Source organism: Ranitomeya imitator, chromosome 6 (genome assembly GCF_032444005.1).
Source record: "Ranitomeya imitator isolate aRanImi1 chromosome 6, aRanImi1.pri, whole genome shotgun sequence".
Lineage (NCBI taxonomy): Eukaryota > Metazoa > Chordata > Amphibia > Anura > Dendrobatidae > Ranitomeya > Ranitomeya imitator.
The window spans coordinates 491895594-491912076 of record NC_091287.1 but is presented as its reverse complement, the minus strand read 5'-3'; the positions used below and the strand labels follow the sequence as shown (position 1 = coordinate 491912076).

Here is a 16483-nt window from a genome sequence, read left to right as displayed (position 1 = left end):
ATTATAGGGGGACCCCACATCATTTTTTTGGGGGGGTCCCCCTATTTTAATAGCCAGCAAAAAGGCTAAATATACAGCTGCAGGCTGATATTCCTAGCCTGGGAAGCTCCATGGGTATTAACCCCTTCCTGGGCTGCAAACATCGGTCTCCCAGTCGCTAGCTTTCCTTCTCTGGCGCAGAAAATGCGCAGGAGCCCATGCCATTTTTTTTTTTTTTAATTATCAGATATTGCATTTAAGGCCAGTGTCAGGCTTGCGAGAAACTCACACAAGTTTCGCACCTCAATACCCGACACTGCCGCCAGCACTCGGACCGGAGAGTTCAACTACATAGAAATACATGCAGCCGCAAGCTCTGGTCCCGAGTGCCGGCGGCAGTGTCGGGTATTAAGATACGAGACTCGTCCGAGTTTCTCACATGTGTGATCCCGCGCTAACTATGTACCATTTTACTATGTTTATTACTAAACATCGGGCTTGGTATTATCTATAGGTATATCTATCTATCATCTATCTATCTATCTGTGTGTGTAAAGTTTATTCTATAATGGAGTATGTAAAAGAAGAGGTTGGACAAGGAAATTACATCCCAATTTTTTTCGTATATCTTTATTTAGCTTACAAAAGCACACACAAATCTGCATGAAAAATGCATAAAAAAAACGCATCAAAAAACGCAGGTGACCTGACAGTGACCTCAGATGCAGATTTTACCTGCGTCAAATCCTGAGCAAATATTGAGCCATGCCTGACCATGGAAACATACCCTAATAATTCTGCACACCTTATGCCACACCGTCCTCATTACACAAATACAAACCACCTGATCTGCTTCATACAATAAGCATTCAAGTCTGTCTCTCACAGGTGAAGTGTACCTACAATAAAAATTACTGACCTCTCCATTCTGTGTAGGTGGGAAAACTTGCAAAATTGGCAGTGTATCAGATACTTATTTAATCACTGTACATTATACGTCAATGGCCAACACAAGCCTCATGATATTAATCAAACCACCATTGTTTCCTCTGGAAGAGAGCTAATTTTGTTACGGATTTGTTGTGAATTCTCTACATGTGCACAGCCTTAGACTGGGTTCAGATGGTCATATTTCACAGCATACCGTATATTAGGTTGTAAATTTGGGTTATGTGACCCACAATCAGACCGGGCATGGACAGTGAAATACAGCCATCTGAATCCTGACTGTAGAGAAACAAAGTTTGGGCACCTAATTGGGCTCATAACTAGTGTGACAGTTACATCTTTGTATATTGTATTTTTGCAGACTTTCTCTGAAACAATCCAGTTCAACAAAATATATGGCGTTTTTGAAGTGGTCAGTAGCGTACCTCATCTTTTGGAACAGCAAATTAAAAAAGTGTTACGTGATCTCCAGTCACCAAATCCCACCTATAATGCAACCAGAAGTGTCTCACGACGAAGCCCAAAAAAATCCTCTGTTATTGATGTAAAAATTGACAACAACTACAGTGTTATGGTAAGTGGAGGACATTGAGCTATGGGGAGATTTGCCTTATATTTTTTTAATTATTCATTAATACAGCCAAATTGTTACAATGGGGAGAAGGTTAATTGGCTGCTGTTCAAGTAAATAAATTCCAGCTGCACGATGGCTAATCACAGAACGTAGTCACAGATTGCACAAGAAACAAAATCTAGCCTATGCGCTGAAGAAGCTTGAAAACATTAAAGTAATCCTTGACTGACCATGTGATTATTATTTTTTTTTGCCTTTGTGCTTTCATTTTTCCTCCCCACCTTTTTCAAGAGCGAAATAGTGAAAAAAATTTTTGAAAAAAAAACCCAAAACATAATTCTCCAATTGTTTTTTGAGTTTTGTTTTTTTATGTGTTCATTGAGCGGTAAAAATTACCCCGCAATATGTTTATTGAGATCATTACAATTTCAATGATTCAAAACTTATATTTTGATAGTTGAAAAATAAAATTCTGAAGTTTGTAAAAAAAAGATAAAAATTGGTTTGTGTCGCTGTTTTCTGAGACCTGTCGGTATTTTGCACGACAATTTGTAGTTTTTATTAATGTCATTTTTGGGAACCTACAATGTTTTGATTGCTTTTTGTTGCATTTTTTGGTGGAAATGCGACAACTAAAAATGTCAAATCTGGCATTAGATTTTTTTTTTTTTCATTTTGACGTTCACGTTATGGGATGAGTATTTTTGTGTTTTATTAGTTTCTGCATAGTGGATGCTTTCCTGAAACGGAAAGTACTTGCAAGCAGCATAATACAAAGAATAGCAGGTTTACCCAGAATCCTTTGCAGTAGGCGGAGCTATGCAAATCATCTCTTTCCACCCCAGTCTAATCCACAGCGCTTGGAACCGCCATGCGTGCAATGCTGCGGATTAGTTTCTAAATTTACACAGCCAACCAATTCCTACCTGTGGACACGTGTTTCGGGCTTTAGGCCCTCATCAGCACAGGGCTGGAATTGGTTGGCTGTATGGAGTGGGGCTCGGTGAGCAAGCGATGAGCTAGCATGTATGTATTATTAGTTTCTGGTAATTCTGCACATGGCAATACCATATGTGTTTGGTTTTTTACATTTTACTAAAACGGGGGAAAAGGGGAGTGATTTAAAATTTTAATTTATTTTTTATTTCTTTGGTTTTTATATTTTTATTACTGTATGTATTGAATAGATTTTTTCCTTTTCAATACACTGCAATTCAATTCTTGATGAATCAGGGCCAATGTGTTTGCCAGAGAAAGGCTGGAGTCACACTAGCATTTAAAAATTAAATCCCGTGTTGATCGGATGAGTGTCATGCAGGTGGCATGCAATTTTCATGCGAGTACAATGCGATTTTTATCACCTAGCATCCAAATGAGATGCAAATGCAATCCTTATGCAATGCAATTTTAACATTAGCTTTTACATAGAGTAATTCTCTGTAATTTAAAGATAATTTTCAAATGAAATATTCTTCAATACATATATAGAGATTAGATAGATAGAAATAGTTATAAGTAGATAGATAGAAATATGTGAGATATATAATCAGTGCTTTGCATGTGTAGCTTACTGTACATGTATTTTAGTAATAAATAAATACATTTCTGAAAAAAAAATGGAGTGAGATCCCCAAAATTTTATTAACCAGTAGAGGGAAAGCGGACAGCTTGGGGCAGATATTTATAGCCTTGGAAGAGAGTAATTCACATGGAGCTTCCCAGGTCTATTAATATCGCTCACAGCTGTATACTTAGCCTTTACTGGTTATTAAAATGGGGAATGCCCCTTAAAAATAATGTGGGGTCATCCCTATAATTAATAGCCAGCAAAGGCTAGGCAGACAGCTGCAGGCTGATATTATTAGGATAGGAAGGGGCCATGGATACTGGCCCCCTCCCAGGCTCAAAACATCAGCTCTCAAATGCTTCAGGAAAGACGCATCCATAAGATGCTCCAATTCTGGCACTTAGCCTCCGCTCTTCCCACTTGCCCTGACGCTTTGGCAAGTGGAGTAATAGGGTTGGGGTTTATGTCAGCTTTATATTGGCAGCTTGCAAGCCCAGGGTTAGTAACCTCATAGTCGTATTGTAAATAAAAAAAACACCCAGAATAAAGTCCTTTACTTGAAATAAAGACACTGACACCTTGAGTTTCAATAAAGCAAAAAAATATATACTCACCTTGACCTGTAATCCACTCAAGGCCATGTACCCCTGTAAAAGATTAAAATTAATAAACAACCATAATTCTCACCTCTCATTCGTGAAAATAATCCTCCGATGCCCATGTCCCCTGTGAAAGAGTAAAACAAATAAACAACCATATTCCTCACCTCGCCGATGAGAAGATAATCTATTTGTCCCTTGATGAGATGAATCTAGCATTGCTACATCTAGTTGTCAGGCTGAAGGCTGGCATGATGCGAGCATTCAGCCTGCCAGCTAGCAGAGACACTGAGCAGTGCATGCTGGTGCAGTTCAGTGCCTAGCAGTGATGTGAGAAAGTTGAGCAGAGTTCATACCCAATGAACTCCGTTCACCTCACTGACGTCAGTGCGAGCACCATGGAAAGTTCTTACGCTCACGCTGACGTAAGTGAGGTGACAGGAGTTCACTGGATATGAACTCCGCTTAACTTTGTCAGTTCACCGCGAGGCACCATTCTACGCTTGGTCCTAGTGCCATTCAATATTATTTTCACACCTATTGACTTGTATTGTCAATTGCGATCCGAAATTTTCATCCACTCGCACCATGCTGCGATTTTTTTAGCAGTCCGATCGTAATATGAGCTGAAAAAAAAAATCTCAGATGAGCACCGAATCATTAAATACCATTGCTCCGAATGCAATGCGATTTTTATTTTATTGGATTGCATTTGGATGATTTGATCTCAAGTGTGAGCGAGCCCAAACAAAGAAACTCAGATGAATGGAAATGATTTTTAATCGCTCACATTTCTGCAACAAAATCTGTTGTGTGTGTATCTACCCTAACCAAAATATTAGTTTTTAATGCCGAAAGGAAAAAGGGCTACAGTACCAATATCTGTACTAAAAATGCATTAACTTAGGAGAAACACATTAAAAAAAACATGGCAAAGTCACAATAGTCCGAAGATTTCTATTGTGTAATTGTAGTAAGAATGCAACAGAAAAAAAATCAGTGTTTTCCCTTATATGTCTATATGGTTTATTCAAAAACATTAAATGCTCGTAATGCAAACACTAATAACTTGAAAATCTGTAACTATATATAAATGTATTTTTTTACATTACTCATTTTCAAGTGTTTGAATCGGGAACAAGGTGTTGAATGGATCAAGAAGGAAAGACTTCCAGCATTTCTGAAAAGTGACTGCTATTCTGAATACAGGTACAGTAAGATGGAAAAAAAATCCTATTACTGTGACTATAATCTAATATAATTAAATCTGCAGTAATACCTAAAACATTGCAGTTTTAAAGGGAATCTGTCAGTAGGATTAACCCACCTAAACCATCTATACGGGCATGTGGATCATAGAAATGCAAAAAGAGGTGAACAGGCACATCCAATAATAAAAAATCTCCAAGCGTTATTCCAAATACATATCTTTAAAAATCCATACAAGGATGATGTGGTATACGAACCGCTCTGAGCCATTTCTGGCGCCTACTGCACCCTTAGTCGCAGTATGCTCTATCACTAAGGACGCAGTAGGCGCCAGAAACAAGTCAGTGCGGTTCCTGTACCACATCATCCTTGTATGGATTTTTAAAGATATGTATTTGGAATAAATCTTGAAGATTTTGTATTATTGGATGTGCCTGTCCACCTCTTTTTTTTTTGCATTGCATATTTCTGGTTGGTCAGCAGCATTGGAATGGCACTCTGAAAAATAAAGACAGATGTTTCCAAAAATGTGAGTACGATGGAAATTTTCTCTTCCGTGTTTATGGAGTAGATCATAGAAAGTTGAATAAAATGATACCTTAATATCTGCAACCTTATTCCAGAGAGATACATGTATTTATTAGTGATGAGCGACTGTACTCGTTGCTCGGGTTTTCCCGAACACGCTCGTGTAGTCTCCGAGTATTTATGACTGCTCAGAGATTTAGTTTTCATCGCCTCTGCTGAATGATTTTCAGCTACTAGCCAGGCTGAGTACATGTGGGGGTTGCTATGGAATCCCCACTGTAGCCGCCAATCATGGCAGGGGCATGCTGTTTTTTTTTCCAGGTTTCTTCTGTTTTGGGTGACTACCTTGCTATTTAGCTGGCTGTCAGTGTATAATTATTGCCAGTCATAGAGTTAGCTTAGTGGTGCGTGTTCACCTTGTTTCCGGGTATGTGCACACGTCAGGATTTTTTGCGTTTTTTTTTGCGGATTTTCCCGATAAAAACGCTATAAAACCGCTAACAAAATGCAAAACAATATGCATCCTATCATTTAGAATGCATTCTGCATGTTTTGTGCACATGTTTGCTTTTTTTTTCCGCAAAAAAAACGTATTCCGCAAAAAAAAAGTAGCATGCTCATTATTTTTGCGGATTTTTTGCGGATTTCCCATTAAATGGGAAGAAAACGCAAACAATCCGCACAAAAAACACGTAAAATCCGTGCAAAAAACGCATGTGGATTTCTGGCAGAAATGTCCTGATTTTGTCAGGAAATTTCTGCAAGAAAATCCTGACGTGTGCACATACCCTCCCCGTACTCTGTTTACGATCTTTTGATGCATGACCTTGGACCTTGCATTTGACCATCCTTTTGCCCAGCCCCTTTTGCCTTGATACCTTTCTGAAATTCTGACCTAGGACTGTGACTTAACTACACACTTGTCTTACCCTATTTGTATGATGAGCTCTCTTGGTATCTGACCCTGAACCTCTTGACTGCCCTCTCTCACAGCTTCACACTTATTTTAAATGAAAGTGTGCATTACATTGGGGGCAACGGGACTCAATGGAAAGACCTGAACATAATTATTCAAACATGTGTCCCATGTTTTGCTATTATGAGCCCAATCTATTATTGCATTTGCACTTTTTTGCCTAGTTTCTGGAGTTTCTTTGCCTATTTTTCATTTGGTCTTTATTCTTTCATTTGTTCCTTTTTAAGTCTATATTATACGTGTTCTCCTGTTGTGTTTCTTTTTTTAATGTCTGGTTCATGAATTGCGGCTTTTTCAATCTAGGTATCACTCCTAGAATACTTTTGTCATCATTGGGCAGAAAAGTATACACATTGGTTTTTTCAATAAATATTAATTTTATTTTTTTTTGTTAAAGGGAACCTGTCACCCCGTTTTTTGAGATTGAGATATAAATACTGTTAAATAGGGCCTGCGCTGTGCGTTACTATGGTGTATGTAGTGTACCCTGATTCCCCATGTATGCCGAGAAATACATTACCAAAGTCGGCGTTTTCGCCTGTCAATCAGGCTGGTCTGGTCAGGTGGGCGTGTTCACAGCGTTCTTTTCTTCCCCAGGTTTCCGTTGGTGGCGTAGTGGTGTGCTCATGTCCAAGGTCCGGATTCCCTGTGCCCACGTGAAGACACAGCGCGCGATCTGCGCTGTCATTCCTTTCATCGGTGCGGGCGGCCATCTTCCTGGGGCCGCGCGTGCGCAGATGTAGTGCTCTGCTGCACGGGGCTTCAGGAAAATGGCCGCGGGATGCCGCGCGTGCGCAGAAGAGATCGCGGCGGCCATTTTCCCAAAGCCGAGTTTGCATCTCGGCTTTGGGAAAATGGCCACCGCGATCTCTTCTGCGCACGCGCGGCATCCCGCGGCCATTTTCCTGAAGCCCCGTGCAGCAGAGCACTACATCTGCGCACGCGCGGCCCCAGGAAGATGGCCGCCCGCACCGATGAAAGGAATGACAGCGCAGATCGCGCGCTGTGTCTTCACGTGGGCACAGGGAATCCGGGCCTTGGACATGCGCACACCACTACGCCACCAACGGAAACCTGGGGAAGAAAAGAACGCTGTGAACACGCCCACCTGACCAGACCAGCCTGATTGACAGGCGAAAACGCCGACTTTGGTAATGTATTTCTCGGCATACATGGGGAATCAGGGTACACTACATACACCATAGTAACGCACAGCGCAGGCCCTATTTAACAGTATTTATATCTCAATCTCAAAAAACGGGGTGACAGGTTCCCTTTAATGTACTCCATTTCCCTCTTGTGTGATTTTATGTACATTTGTACAATGTGTGACTAGTTAAATGGAACATACAGCTTTTTGCTATTAAAAAAAATAAAAAAAGACAGGTTTAACAGTATCAGGGGCGATGGGAAGCTACGTGCAATGTGTTATATGGAAACTTTTACACTTTACAGAAAATTCATGTCTCGGTCTCATCGGCACTGAGCAGGTCACGTAGCTTGCTTACTTTCTTCCCAGTCTAATCTTTTACAGACTATCTCCAATAATCTTTGTGCAGCGCCCCAGAGACCTGGTCGTTGCAGTATGACACTCTCCACTAAGGGGAGTGATGGTACGTCTGATGGCACTGAAGGAATTCTCCTGACCAGGTATCACCAGCACACATTACACTTCACACTCCGGCCACTAGGGGGAGCAAAAGGCTTTATTTATTGGGCCCCTCCTCACACTGGTAAAACTAGGGGTTGGATAGAAAGTTAGTCAGAAGCTGACTGGGTTGGATTCAGGCAACATCCCGTGGCAGGGGGTGTTGCAGAGAGAAGACACAGGGGGGTCCCTGTCAGGCGTGGGAACCTGGCAGGTGCCTAGCGAACAGAGCAGAACGTAACGGAGCCGCGCCTGCACCTCCTTGCGGCGGTATCCTAAGAAAGAGACAAGAAGGGAAGGATATTGTGGAACAGTGTAAACGAGATCAAGCAAAAAGGAGTACCAGTATTAGTCGTGCCGTGAGACCGAGGCAACATCCTACTGAGGCGCGTAGCCGGTGGCCGGAACACCGCGGGAGTAACTGACTTTAGGCCTTACTTCAAACTCCGCAGGACAGTTAATTATAGGTTGGCTGTCTACCTTAAATTTCCTAAGAAGACATAGGGGGCAACAGTGGGAGAGGGGCATCTCTAGGGTCCCGGAAGACCTCCAGGCCTTCCCGTCATACGGGTGCGTCCTAGCCAAAACATACTGGGGGACGAGAAACTAGCAACATCTGGAACTAAAGAGAGAGAGAGCTGTGGGCAACAATTTCCATCTGCGAGGGAAACTCTGGAAGTGCCCATCAGGCCGGCCTGTCTCTGATAGTCCTGTTAAATGTGCTCTGGATTGAGGATCCTGAAGTCTTCAGTAAAGAGGTAAAGAGACTGCAACCTTGTGTCCTCGTTATTGCCTGCACCTCACACCATCACCATCCATCTTACTGGGAAGCCCTGGGGACATACTTCACCTGTGGGAAGGTATACCATCCAGCTGCCATTCCATCACCCCAGCCAGGGCCGGCTCCAGGTTTTCGAGGGCCCCGGGCGAAAGAGTCTCAGTGGGCCCCCCCCCCTTTAACACATACCCCGATTTATGATGCCCAGATACGGCAGAGAAATGTATAGTACAATGCCAGATTTCACTTCTTACATGAGTGACAGCTATTGTAAATTCTGCAGTGTATATATACAGGAGAGTGTTGTGAATTCTGTTATCGAACTCCCTCCTGTGGTCATGAATGGTACTTCGGCAAGTTCTGTCTATGGACTCCCTCTGGTGGCTGTGAGTGGAGCTGCTGCTTCTGAGGTTCCTTCCACAGGTGACGTAGTTTATTCTTTGGCTGGCTGCTCTATTTAACTCCACTCAGATCGTTACTCCATGCCAGCTGTCAATGTTCTTGTACTGGTTCAGTTCGCTCTTGGATCTTTCTGGTGACCTGTCTACTCCAGCAGAAGCTAAGTCCCTGCTAGTTAATTATTTGTTCATTGTTTCCTTGTCCAGCTTGCTATCATGATTTTGTCTTGCTAGCTGGAAGCTCTGGGATGCAGAGTGGCACCTCCGCACCGTGAGTCGGTGCGGAGGTCTATTTGCACACTCTGCGTGGTCTTTTTGTAGTTTTTTGTGCTGACCGCAAAGATACCTTTCCTATCCTCAGTCTGTTTAGTAAGTCTGGCCTCCCTTTGCTGAAACCTGTTTCATTTCTGTGTTTGTGACTTCATCTTAACTCACAGTCAATATATGTGGGGGGCTGCCTTTTCCTTTGGGGAATTTCTCTGAGGCAAGGTAGGCTTTATTTTCTATCTCTAGGGCTAGTTAGCTCTTAGACTGTGAAGAGGCGTCTAGGGAGAGTTAGGTACGCTCCACGGCTATTTCTAGTTGTGTGATAGGATTAGGGGTTGCGGTCAGCAGAGCTCCCACTTCCCAGAGCTTGTCCTGTGTGAGTTTAACCATCAGGTCGTTCCGGGTGCTCCTAACCACCAGGTCCATAACAGTACAGCTGGCCCAAAGTATTAATGCATCTCAATAGAGGGATAAGAGAAGTTCTGAGACCATTTTTTTTTCTCTGCAGTGTGTTTTGTCTTTCTTTTCCCCTTAACCTCTGGGTGGTTCAGGACACAGGTGTAGATATGGACATTCAAGGTCTGTCCTCTTGTGTGGATCATCTCACTGCAAGGGTACAAAACATTCAAGATTTTGTGGTTCAGAATCCGATGTTAGAGCCTAGAATTCCAATTCCTGATTTGTTTTCTGGGGATAGATCTAAGTTCCTGAATTTCAAAAATAATTGTAAACTGTTTCTAGCTTTGAAACCCCGCTCCTCTGGTGACCCCGTTCAACAAGTAAAAATCATTATTTCTTTGTTGCGTGGTGACCCTCAAGACTGGGCATTTTCCCTTGCACCAGGAGATCCTGCATTGCGTGATGTAGATGCGTTTTTTCTGGCGCTTGGATTGCTTTATGATGAACCAAATTCAGTGGATCAGCCAGAGAAAATCTTGCTGGCTTTGTGTCAGGGTCAGGATGAGGCGGAGGTGTATTGTCAGAAGTTTAGAAAGTGGTCTGTGCTTACTCAGTGGAATGAGTGTGCCCTGGCGGCAATTTTCAGAAAGGGTCTTTCTGAAGCCCTTAAGGATGTCATGGTGGGATTTCCCACGCCTGCTGGTCTGAATGAGTCTATGTCCTTGGCCATTCAGATCGATCGGCGCTTGCGTGAGCGCAAAGCTGTGCACCATTTGGCGGTATTCTCTGAGCATAGGCCTGAGCCTATGCAATGTGATAGGACTTTGACCAGAGCTGAACGGCAAGAACACAGACGTCGGAATGGGCTGTGTTTTTACTGTGGTGATTCCACTCATGCTATCTCCGATTGTCCTAAGCGCACTAAGCGGTTCGCTAGGTCTGCCACCATTGGTACGGTACAGTCTAAATATCTTTTGTCCGTTACTCTGATTTGCTCTTTGTCATCCTATTCTGTTATGGCATTTGTGGATTCAGGCGCTGCCCTGAATTTGATGGACTTGGAGTTTGCCAGGCGCTGTGGTTTTTTCTTGGAGCCCTTGCAGTATCCTATTCCATTGAGAGGAATTGATGCTACGCCTTTGGCCAAGAATAAGCCTCAGTACTGGACTCAATTGACCATGTGCATGGCTCCTGCACATCAGGAGGATATTCGCTTTTTGGTGTTGCATAATCTGCATGATGTGGTCGTTTTGGGGTTGCCATGGCTACAGGTCCATAATCCAGTATTGGATTGGAAATCTATGTCTGTGTCCGGCTGGGGTTGTCAGGGGGTACATGGTGATGTTCCATTGCTGTCAATTTCGTCTTCCACTCCATCTGAAGTCCCTGAGTTTTTGTCAGATTACCGGGATGTATTTGATGAGCCCAAATCCGGTGCCCTACCTCCTCATAGGGATTGCGATTGTGCAATTAATTTGATTCCTGGTAGTAAGTTTCCTAAGGGCCGACTGTTTAATTTATCTGTGCCAGAGCACGCCGCTATGCGGAGTTATATAAAGGAATCCTTGGAGAAAGGTCATATTCGCCCGTCGTCATCACCGTTGGGAGCAGGGTTCTTTTTTTGTGGCCAAGAAGGATGGTTCTTTGAGACCTTGTATTGATTACCGCCTTCTTAATAAGATCACAGTCAAATTTCAGTACCCTTTGCCGCTGCTGTCTGATTTGTTTGCTCGGATTAAGGGGGCTAGTTGGTTCACCAAGATAGATCTTCGAGGGGCGTATAATCTTGTGCGAATTAAACAGGGCGATGAATGGAAAACAGCATTTAATACGCCCGATGGCCATTTTGAGTACCTGGTTATGCCATTCGGGCTTTCTAGATCTCCATCTGTGTTTCAGTCCTTTATGCATGACATCTTCCGAGAGTACCTGGATAGATTCATGATTGTGTATTTGGATGATATTCTGGTCTTTTCGGATGATTGGGAGTCTCATGTGAAGCAGGTCAGAATGGCGTTCCAGGTCCTTCGTGCGAATTCCTTGTTTGTGAAGGGGTCAAAATGTCTCTTTGGAGTTCAGAAGGTTTCATTTTTGGGTTTCATTTTTTCCCCTTCTACTATCGAGATGGACCCTGTTAAAGTTCAGGTCATTTATGATTGGACTCAGCCGACATCTGTGAAGAGCCTGCAGAAGTTCCTGGGCTTTGCTAATTTTTACCGTCGCTTCATCGCTAATTTTTCTAGTGTTGCTAAACCGTTGACTGATTTGACCAAGAAAGGTGCTGATGTGGTCAATTGGTCCTCTGCGGCTGTAGAGGCTTTTCAGGAGTTGAAGCGTCGTTTTTCTTCTGCCCCTGTGTTGTGCCAGCCAGATGTTTCGCTCCCGTTTCAGGTCGAGGTTGATGCTTCTGAGATTGGAGCAGGGGCTGTTTTGTCGCAAAGAAGTTCTGATGGCTCGGTGATGAAACCATGTGCCTTCTTTTCTAGAAAATTCTCGCCTGCTGAGCGCAATTATGATGTTGGCAATCGAGAGTTGTTGGCCATGAAGTGGGCATTCGAGGAGTGGCGACATTGGCTTGAAGGAGCCAAGCATCGCGTGGTGGTCTTGACGGATCACAAGAATTTGACTTATCTCGAGTCTGCCAAACGGTTGAATCCTAGACAGGCTCGATGGTCGCTGTTTTTCTCCCGTTTTGATTTTGTGGTTTCGTACCTTCCGGGCTCTAAGAATGTGAAGGCTGATGCCCTGTCAAGGAGTTTTGTGCCTGACTCTCCGGGTGTTCCTGAGCCGGTGGGTATTCTCAAAGAAGGGGTAATTTTGTCTGCCATCTCCCCTGATTTGCGGCGGGTGCAGCAGAAGTTTCAGGCTGATAGACCTGACCGTTGTCCAGCGGAGAAACTGTTTGTCCCTGATAGATGGACTAGTAGAGTTATCTCTGAGGTTCGTTGTTCAGTGTTGGCGGGTCATCCTGGAATCTTTGGTACCAGAGATTTGGTGGCTAGATCCTTTTGGTGGCCTTCTTTGTCACGGGATGTGCGTTCTTTTGTGCAGTCCTGTGGGACTTGTGCTCGAGCTAAGCCCTGCTGTTCTCGTGCTAGTGGGTTGCTTTTGCCCTTGCCGGTCCCGAAGAGGCCCTGGACGCATATTTCCATGGATTTTATTTCAGATCTCCCTGTCTCTCAAAGGATGTCGGTCATATGGGTGGTTTGTGATCGCTACTCTAAGATGGTCCATTTGGTACCCTTGTCTAAATTGCCTTCCTCCTCTGATTTGGTGCCATTGTTTTTCCAGCATGTGGTTCGTTTGCATGGCATTCCGGAGAACATCGTCTCGGACAGAGGTTCCCAGTTTGTTTCGAGGTTTTGGCGGTCCTTTTGTGCTAAGATGGGCATTGATTTGTCTTTTTCTTCGGCTTTCCATCCTCAGACAAATGGCCAAACCGAACGAACTAATCAGACTTTGGAAACATATCTAAGATGCTTTGTTTCTGCTGATCAGGATGATTGGGTGTCCTTCTTGCCTTTGGCTGAGTTCGCCCTTAATAATCGGGCCAGCTCGGCTACTTTGGTTTCGCCTTTTTTTTGTAATTCTGGTTTCCATCCTCGTTTCTCTTCAGGGCAGGTTGAGCCTTCGGACTGTCCTGGTGTGGATACTGTGGTGGACAGGTTGCAGCAGATTTGGACTCATGTGGTGGACAATTTGACATTTTCCCAGGAGAAGGCTCAACGTTTCGCTAACCGCCGGCGCTGTGTTGGTCCCCGACTTTGTGTTGGGGATTTGGTTTGGTTGTCATCTCGTTATGTTCCTATGAAGGTTTCCTCTCCTAAGTTTAAGCCTCGTTTCATTGGTCCGTATAAGATTTCTGAAGTTCTCAATCCTGTGTCATTTCGTTTGGCCCTTCCAGCTTCTTTTGCCATCCATAATGTGTTCCATAGGTCGTTATTGCGGAGATACGTGGCGCCTATGGTTCCCTCCGTTGATTCTCCTGCCCCGGTGTTGGTCGAGGGGGAGTTGGAGTATGTGGTGGAGAAGATTTTGGATTCTCGTATTTCGAGACGGAAACTCCAGTACCTGGTCAAGTGGAAGGGTTATAGTCAGGAAGATAATTCCTGGGTTTTTGCCTCTGATGTTCATGCTGCCGATCTAGTTCGTGCCTTTCATTTGGCTCGTCCTGATTGGCCTGGGGGCTCTGGTGAGGGTTCGGTGACCCCTCCTCAAGGGGGGGGGGTACTGTTGTGAATTCTGTTATCGAACTCCCTCCTGTGGTCATGAATGGTACTTCGGCGAGTTCTTTCTATGGACTCCCTCTGGTGGCTGTGAGTGGAGCTGCTGCTTCTGAGGTTCCTTCCACAGGTGACGTAGTTTATTCTTTGGCTGGCTGCTCTATTTAACTCCACTCAGATCGTTACTCCATGCCAGCTGTCAATGTTCTTGTACTGGTTCAGTTCGCTCTTGGATCTTTCTGGTGACCTGTCTACTCCAGCAGAAGCTAAGTCCCTGCTAGTTAATTATTTGTTCATTGTTTCCTTGTCCAGCTTGCTATTATGATTTTGTCTTGCTAGCTGGAAGCTCTGGGATGCAGAGTGGCACCTCCGCACCGTGAGTCGGTGCGGAGGTCTTTTTGTACACTCTGCGTGGTCTTTTTGTAGTTTTTTGTGCTGACCGCAAAGATACCTTTCCTATCCTCAGTCTGTTTAGTAAGTCTGGCCTCCCTTTGCTGAAACCTGTTTCATTTCTGTGTTTGTGACTTCATCTTAACTCACAGTCAATATATGTGGGGGGCTGCCTTTTCTCCTTCGCCTCATTGGGGGACACAGACCATGGGTGTATGCTGCTGCCAATAGGAGGCTGACACTAAGTGATACAAAAAAAAGTTAGCTCCTCCCCTGCAGTATATACCCTCCTGCTGGCTCTCAGCTAACCAGTTCTTGCTTAGTGTCTGTAGGAGGCACATGGGTCTGTTTCAGACCCCAACGTTTTTATTTTATTGTTTACTTTTCTGTAAATTTTTATTTTTTAATTAACGGAGTGAAGGGGGCGACGGTTCCTTTCAAGGTTCCGATCTCCCCCGAACCATCAACAGGCGAGCACGGCGAGTATACCTCCCCATACCTCTCCTGCGACGTGGGAAGCCATGCCTGAGCTCACTTCAGGGGCGACGGTTCCTTTCATGGTCCCGATCTCCCCACAGCAGGCGACCACATGGAGTGTCGCCTCCATGTATCCTCTCCTGGAGCCAGGCCTAATGCCGGACAACTGGCCCTGTCCACCCGGGGGCTGAACTCCGTGGCTGTACAGAGGCCCCTCTCTATGGCGTCCGAGCAGCCCCCACTGTCCCACCACTGTGAAAGCGGATGGCACAAGGAGGCGGACGGTTCCTCTCCACCTCCCTAACAAACGGATGATGGATTGAGGCTTATCCCTGCACCGTCCACGCTGCACAGAACAGCGCTGAAACCCACATCCGCGGCGGCTCCATGCCGGGACGCGCACCAATGGTGAGTGGATCCATCTTCAGAGGGATATCCACATGCTGACAGGCAGCCTCAGCCACTTCCCTGTGGCCCACCTCTCTGAGGTAACGCTCTGGATGGCTGCAAAAATTTAGTCCCCGGCTTCGGCCGATTTGTAGGCCGCATCCTGGAAGTCTTGCCTGGAACGCCCCGCTGGTGTCGCCCGCCGGCTACAGAAATTTAGGCCCCGGCTTGGGCCTATTCAACATCGTGTCTGTGGCTCCGCCCCCCAAATTGGCGCTTCTCGCTCTCTGCGAGATTTTATCAACTCTGCAGCTCCCGGTGGCCATCTTGGTCCACCCGGCCAGCTCACACTGGGGTGACAGTATTTTTGCATTATAGGGGCACATCGACTCTACATCAGTACCCGGGTAAGGAAGTACCTGGCCTGGTCTTAAAGGCATATGGCCAGTATTCCCAGTCTTAAAGGCGCATGACCAGTATTCTCTGGTCTTAAAGGTGCATGACCAGTATTCCCTGGTCTTAAAGGCGCATGACCAGTATTCCCTGGTCTTAAAGGCGCATGACCAGTATTCCCTGGTCTTAAAGGCGCACGACCAGTATTCTCTGGTCTTAAAGGTGCACGACCAGTATTCTCTGGTCTTAAAGGTGCACGACCATTATTCTCTGGTCTTAAAGGTGCACGACCAGTATTCTCTGGTCTTAAAGGTGCACGACCAGTATTCTCTGGTCTTAAAGGTGCATGACCAGTATTCTCTGGTCTTAAAGGTGCATGACCAGTATTCTCTGGTCTTATAGGTGCATGACCAGTATTCTCTGGTCTTAAAGGTGCATGACCAGTATTTTCTGGTCTTAAAGGTGCATGACCAGTATTCTCTGGTCTTAAAGGTGCATGACCAGTATTCTCTGGTCTTAAAAGTGCATGACCAGTATTCTCTGGTCTTAAAGGCGCATGACCAGTATTCTCTGGTCTTAAAGGCGCATGACCAGTATTCTCTGGTCTTAAAGGCGCATGACCAGTATTCTCTGGTCTTAAAGGCGCATGACCAGTATTCTCTGGTCTTAAAGGCGCATGACCAGTATTCCCCGGTCTTAAAGGCGCATGGCCGGTATTCCCCAATCTTAAAGGCGCATTGCCG

General features: G+C 44.8%; 1 protein-coding gene across 1 annotated transcript in view; it reads left to right on the top strand.

The window, feature by feature from the left end:
- RGS22 (regulator of G protein signaling 22) overlaps positions 1-16483 on the top strand; it is a 189938-nt gene that overhangs the window by 21436 nt on the left and 152019 nt on the right. Inside the window, exons 4-5 of the mRNA XM_069731649.1 lie at positions 1289-1501; positions 4791-4876. Coding sequence (XP_069587750.1) covers positions 1289-1501; positions 4791-4876 — 299 coding nt within the window. The remainder of the gene's footprint in view (positions 1-1288; positions 1502-4790; positions 4877-16483) is intronic.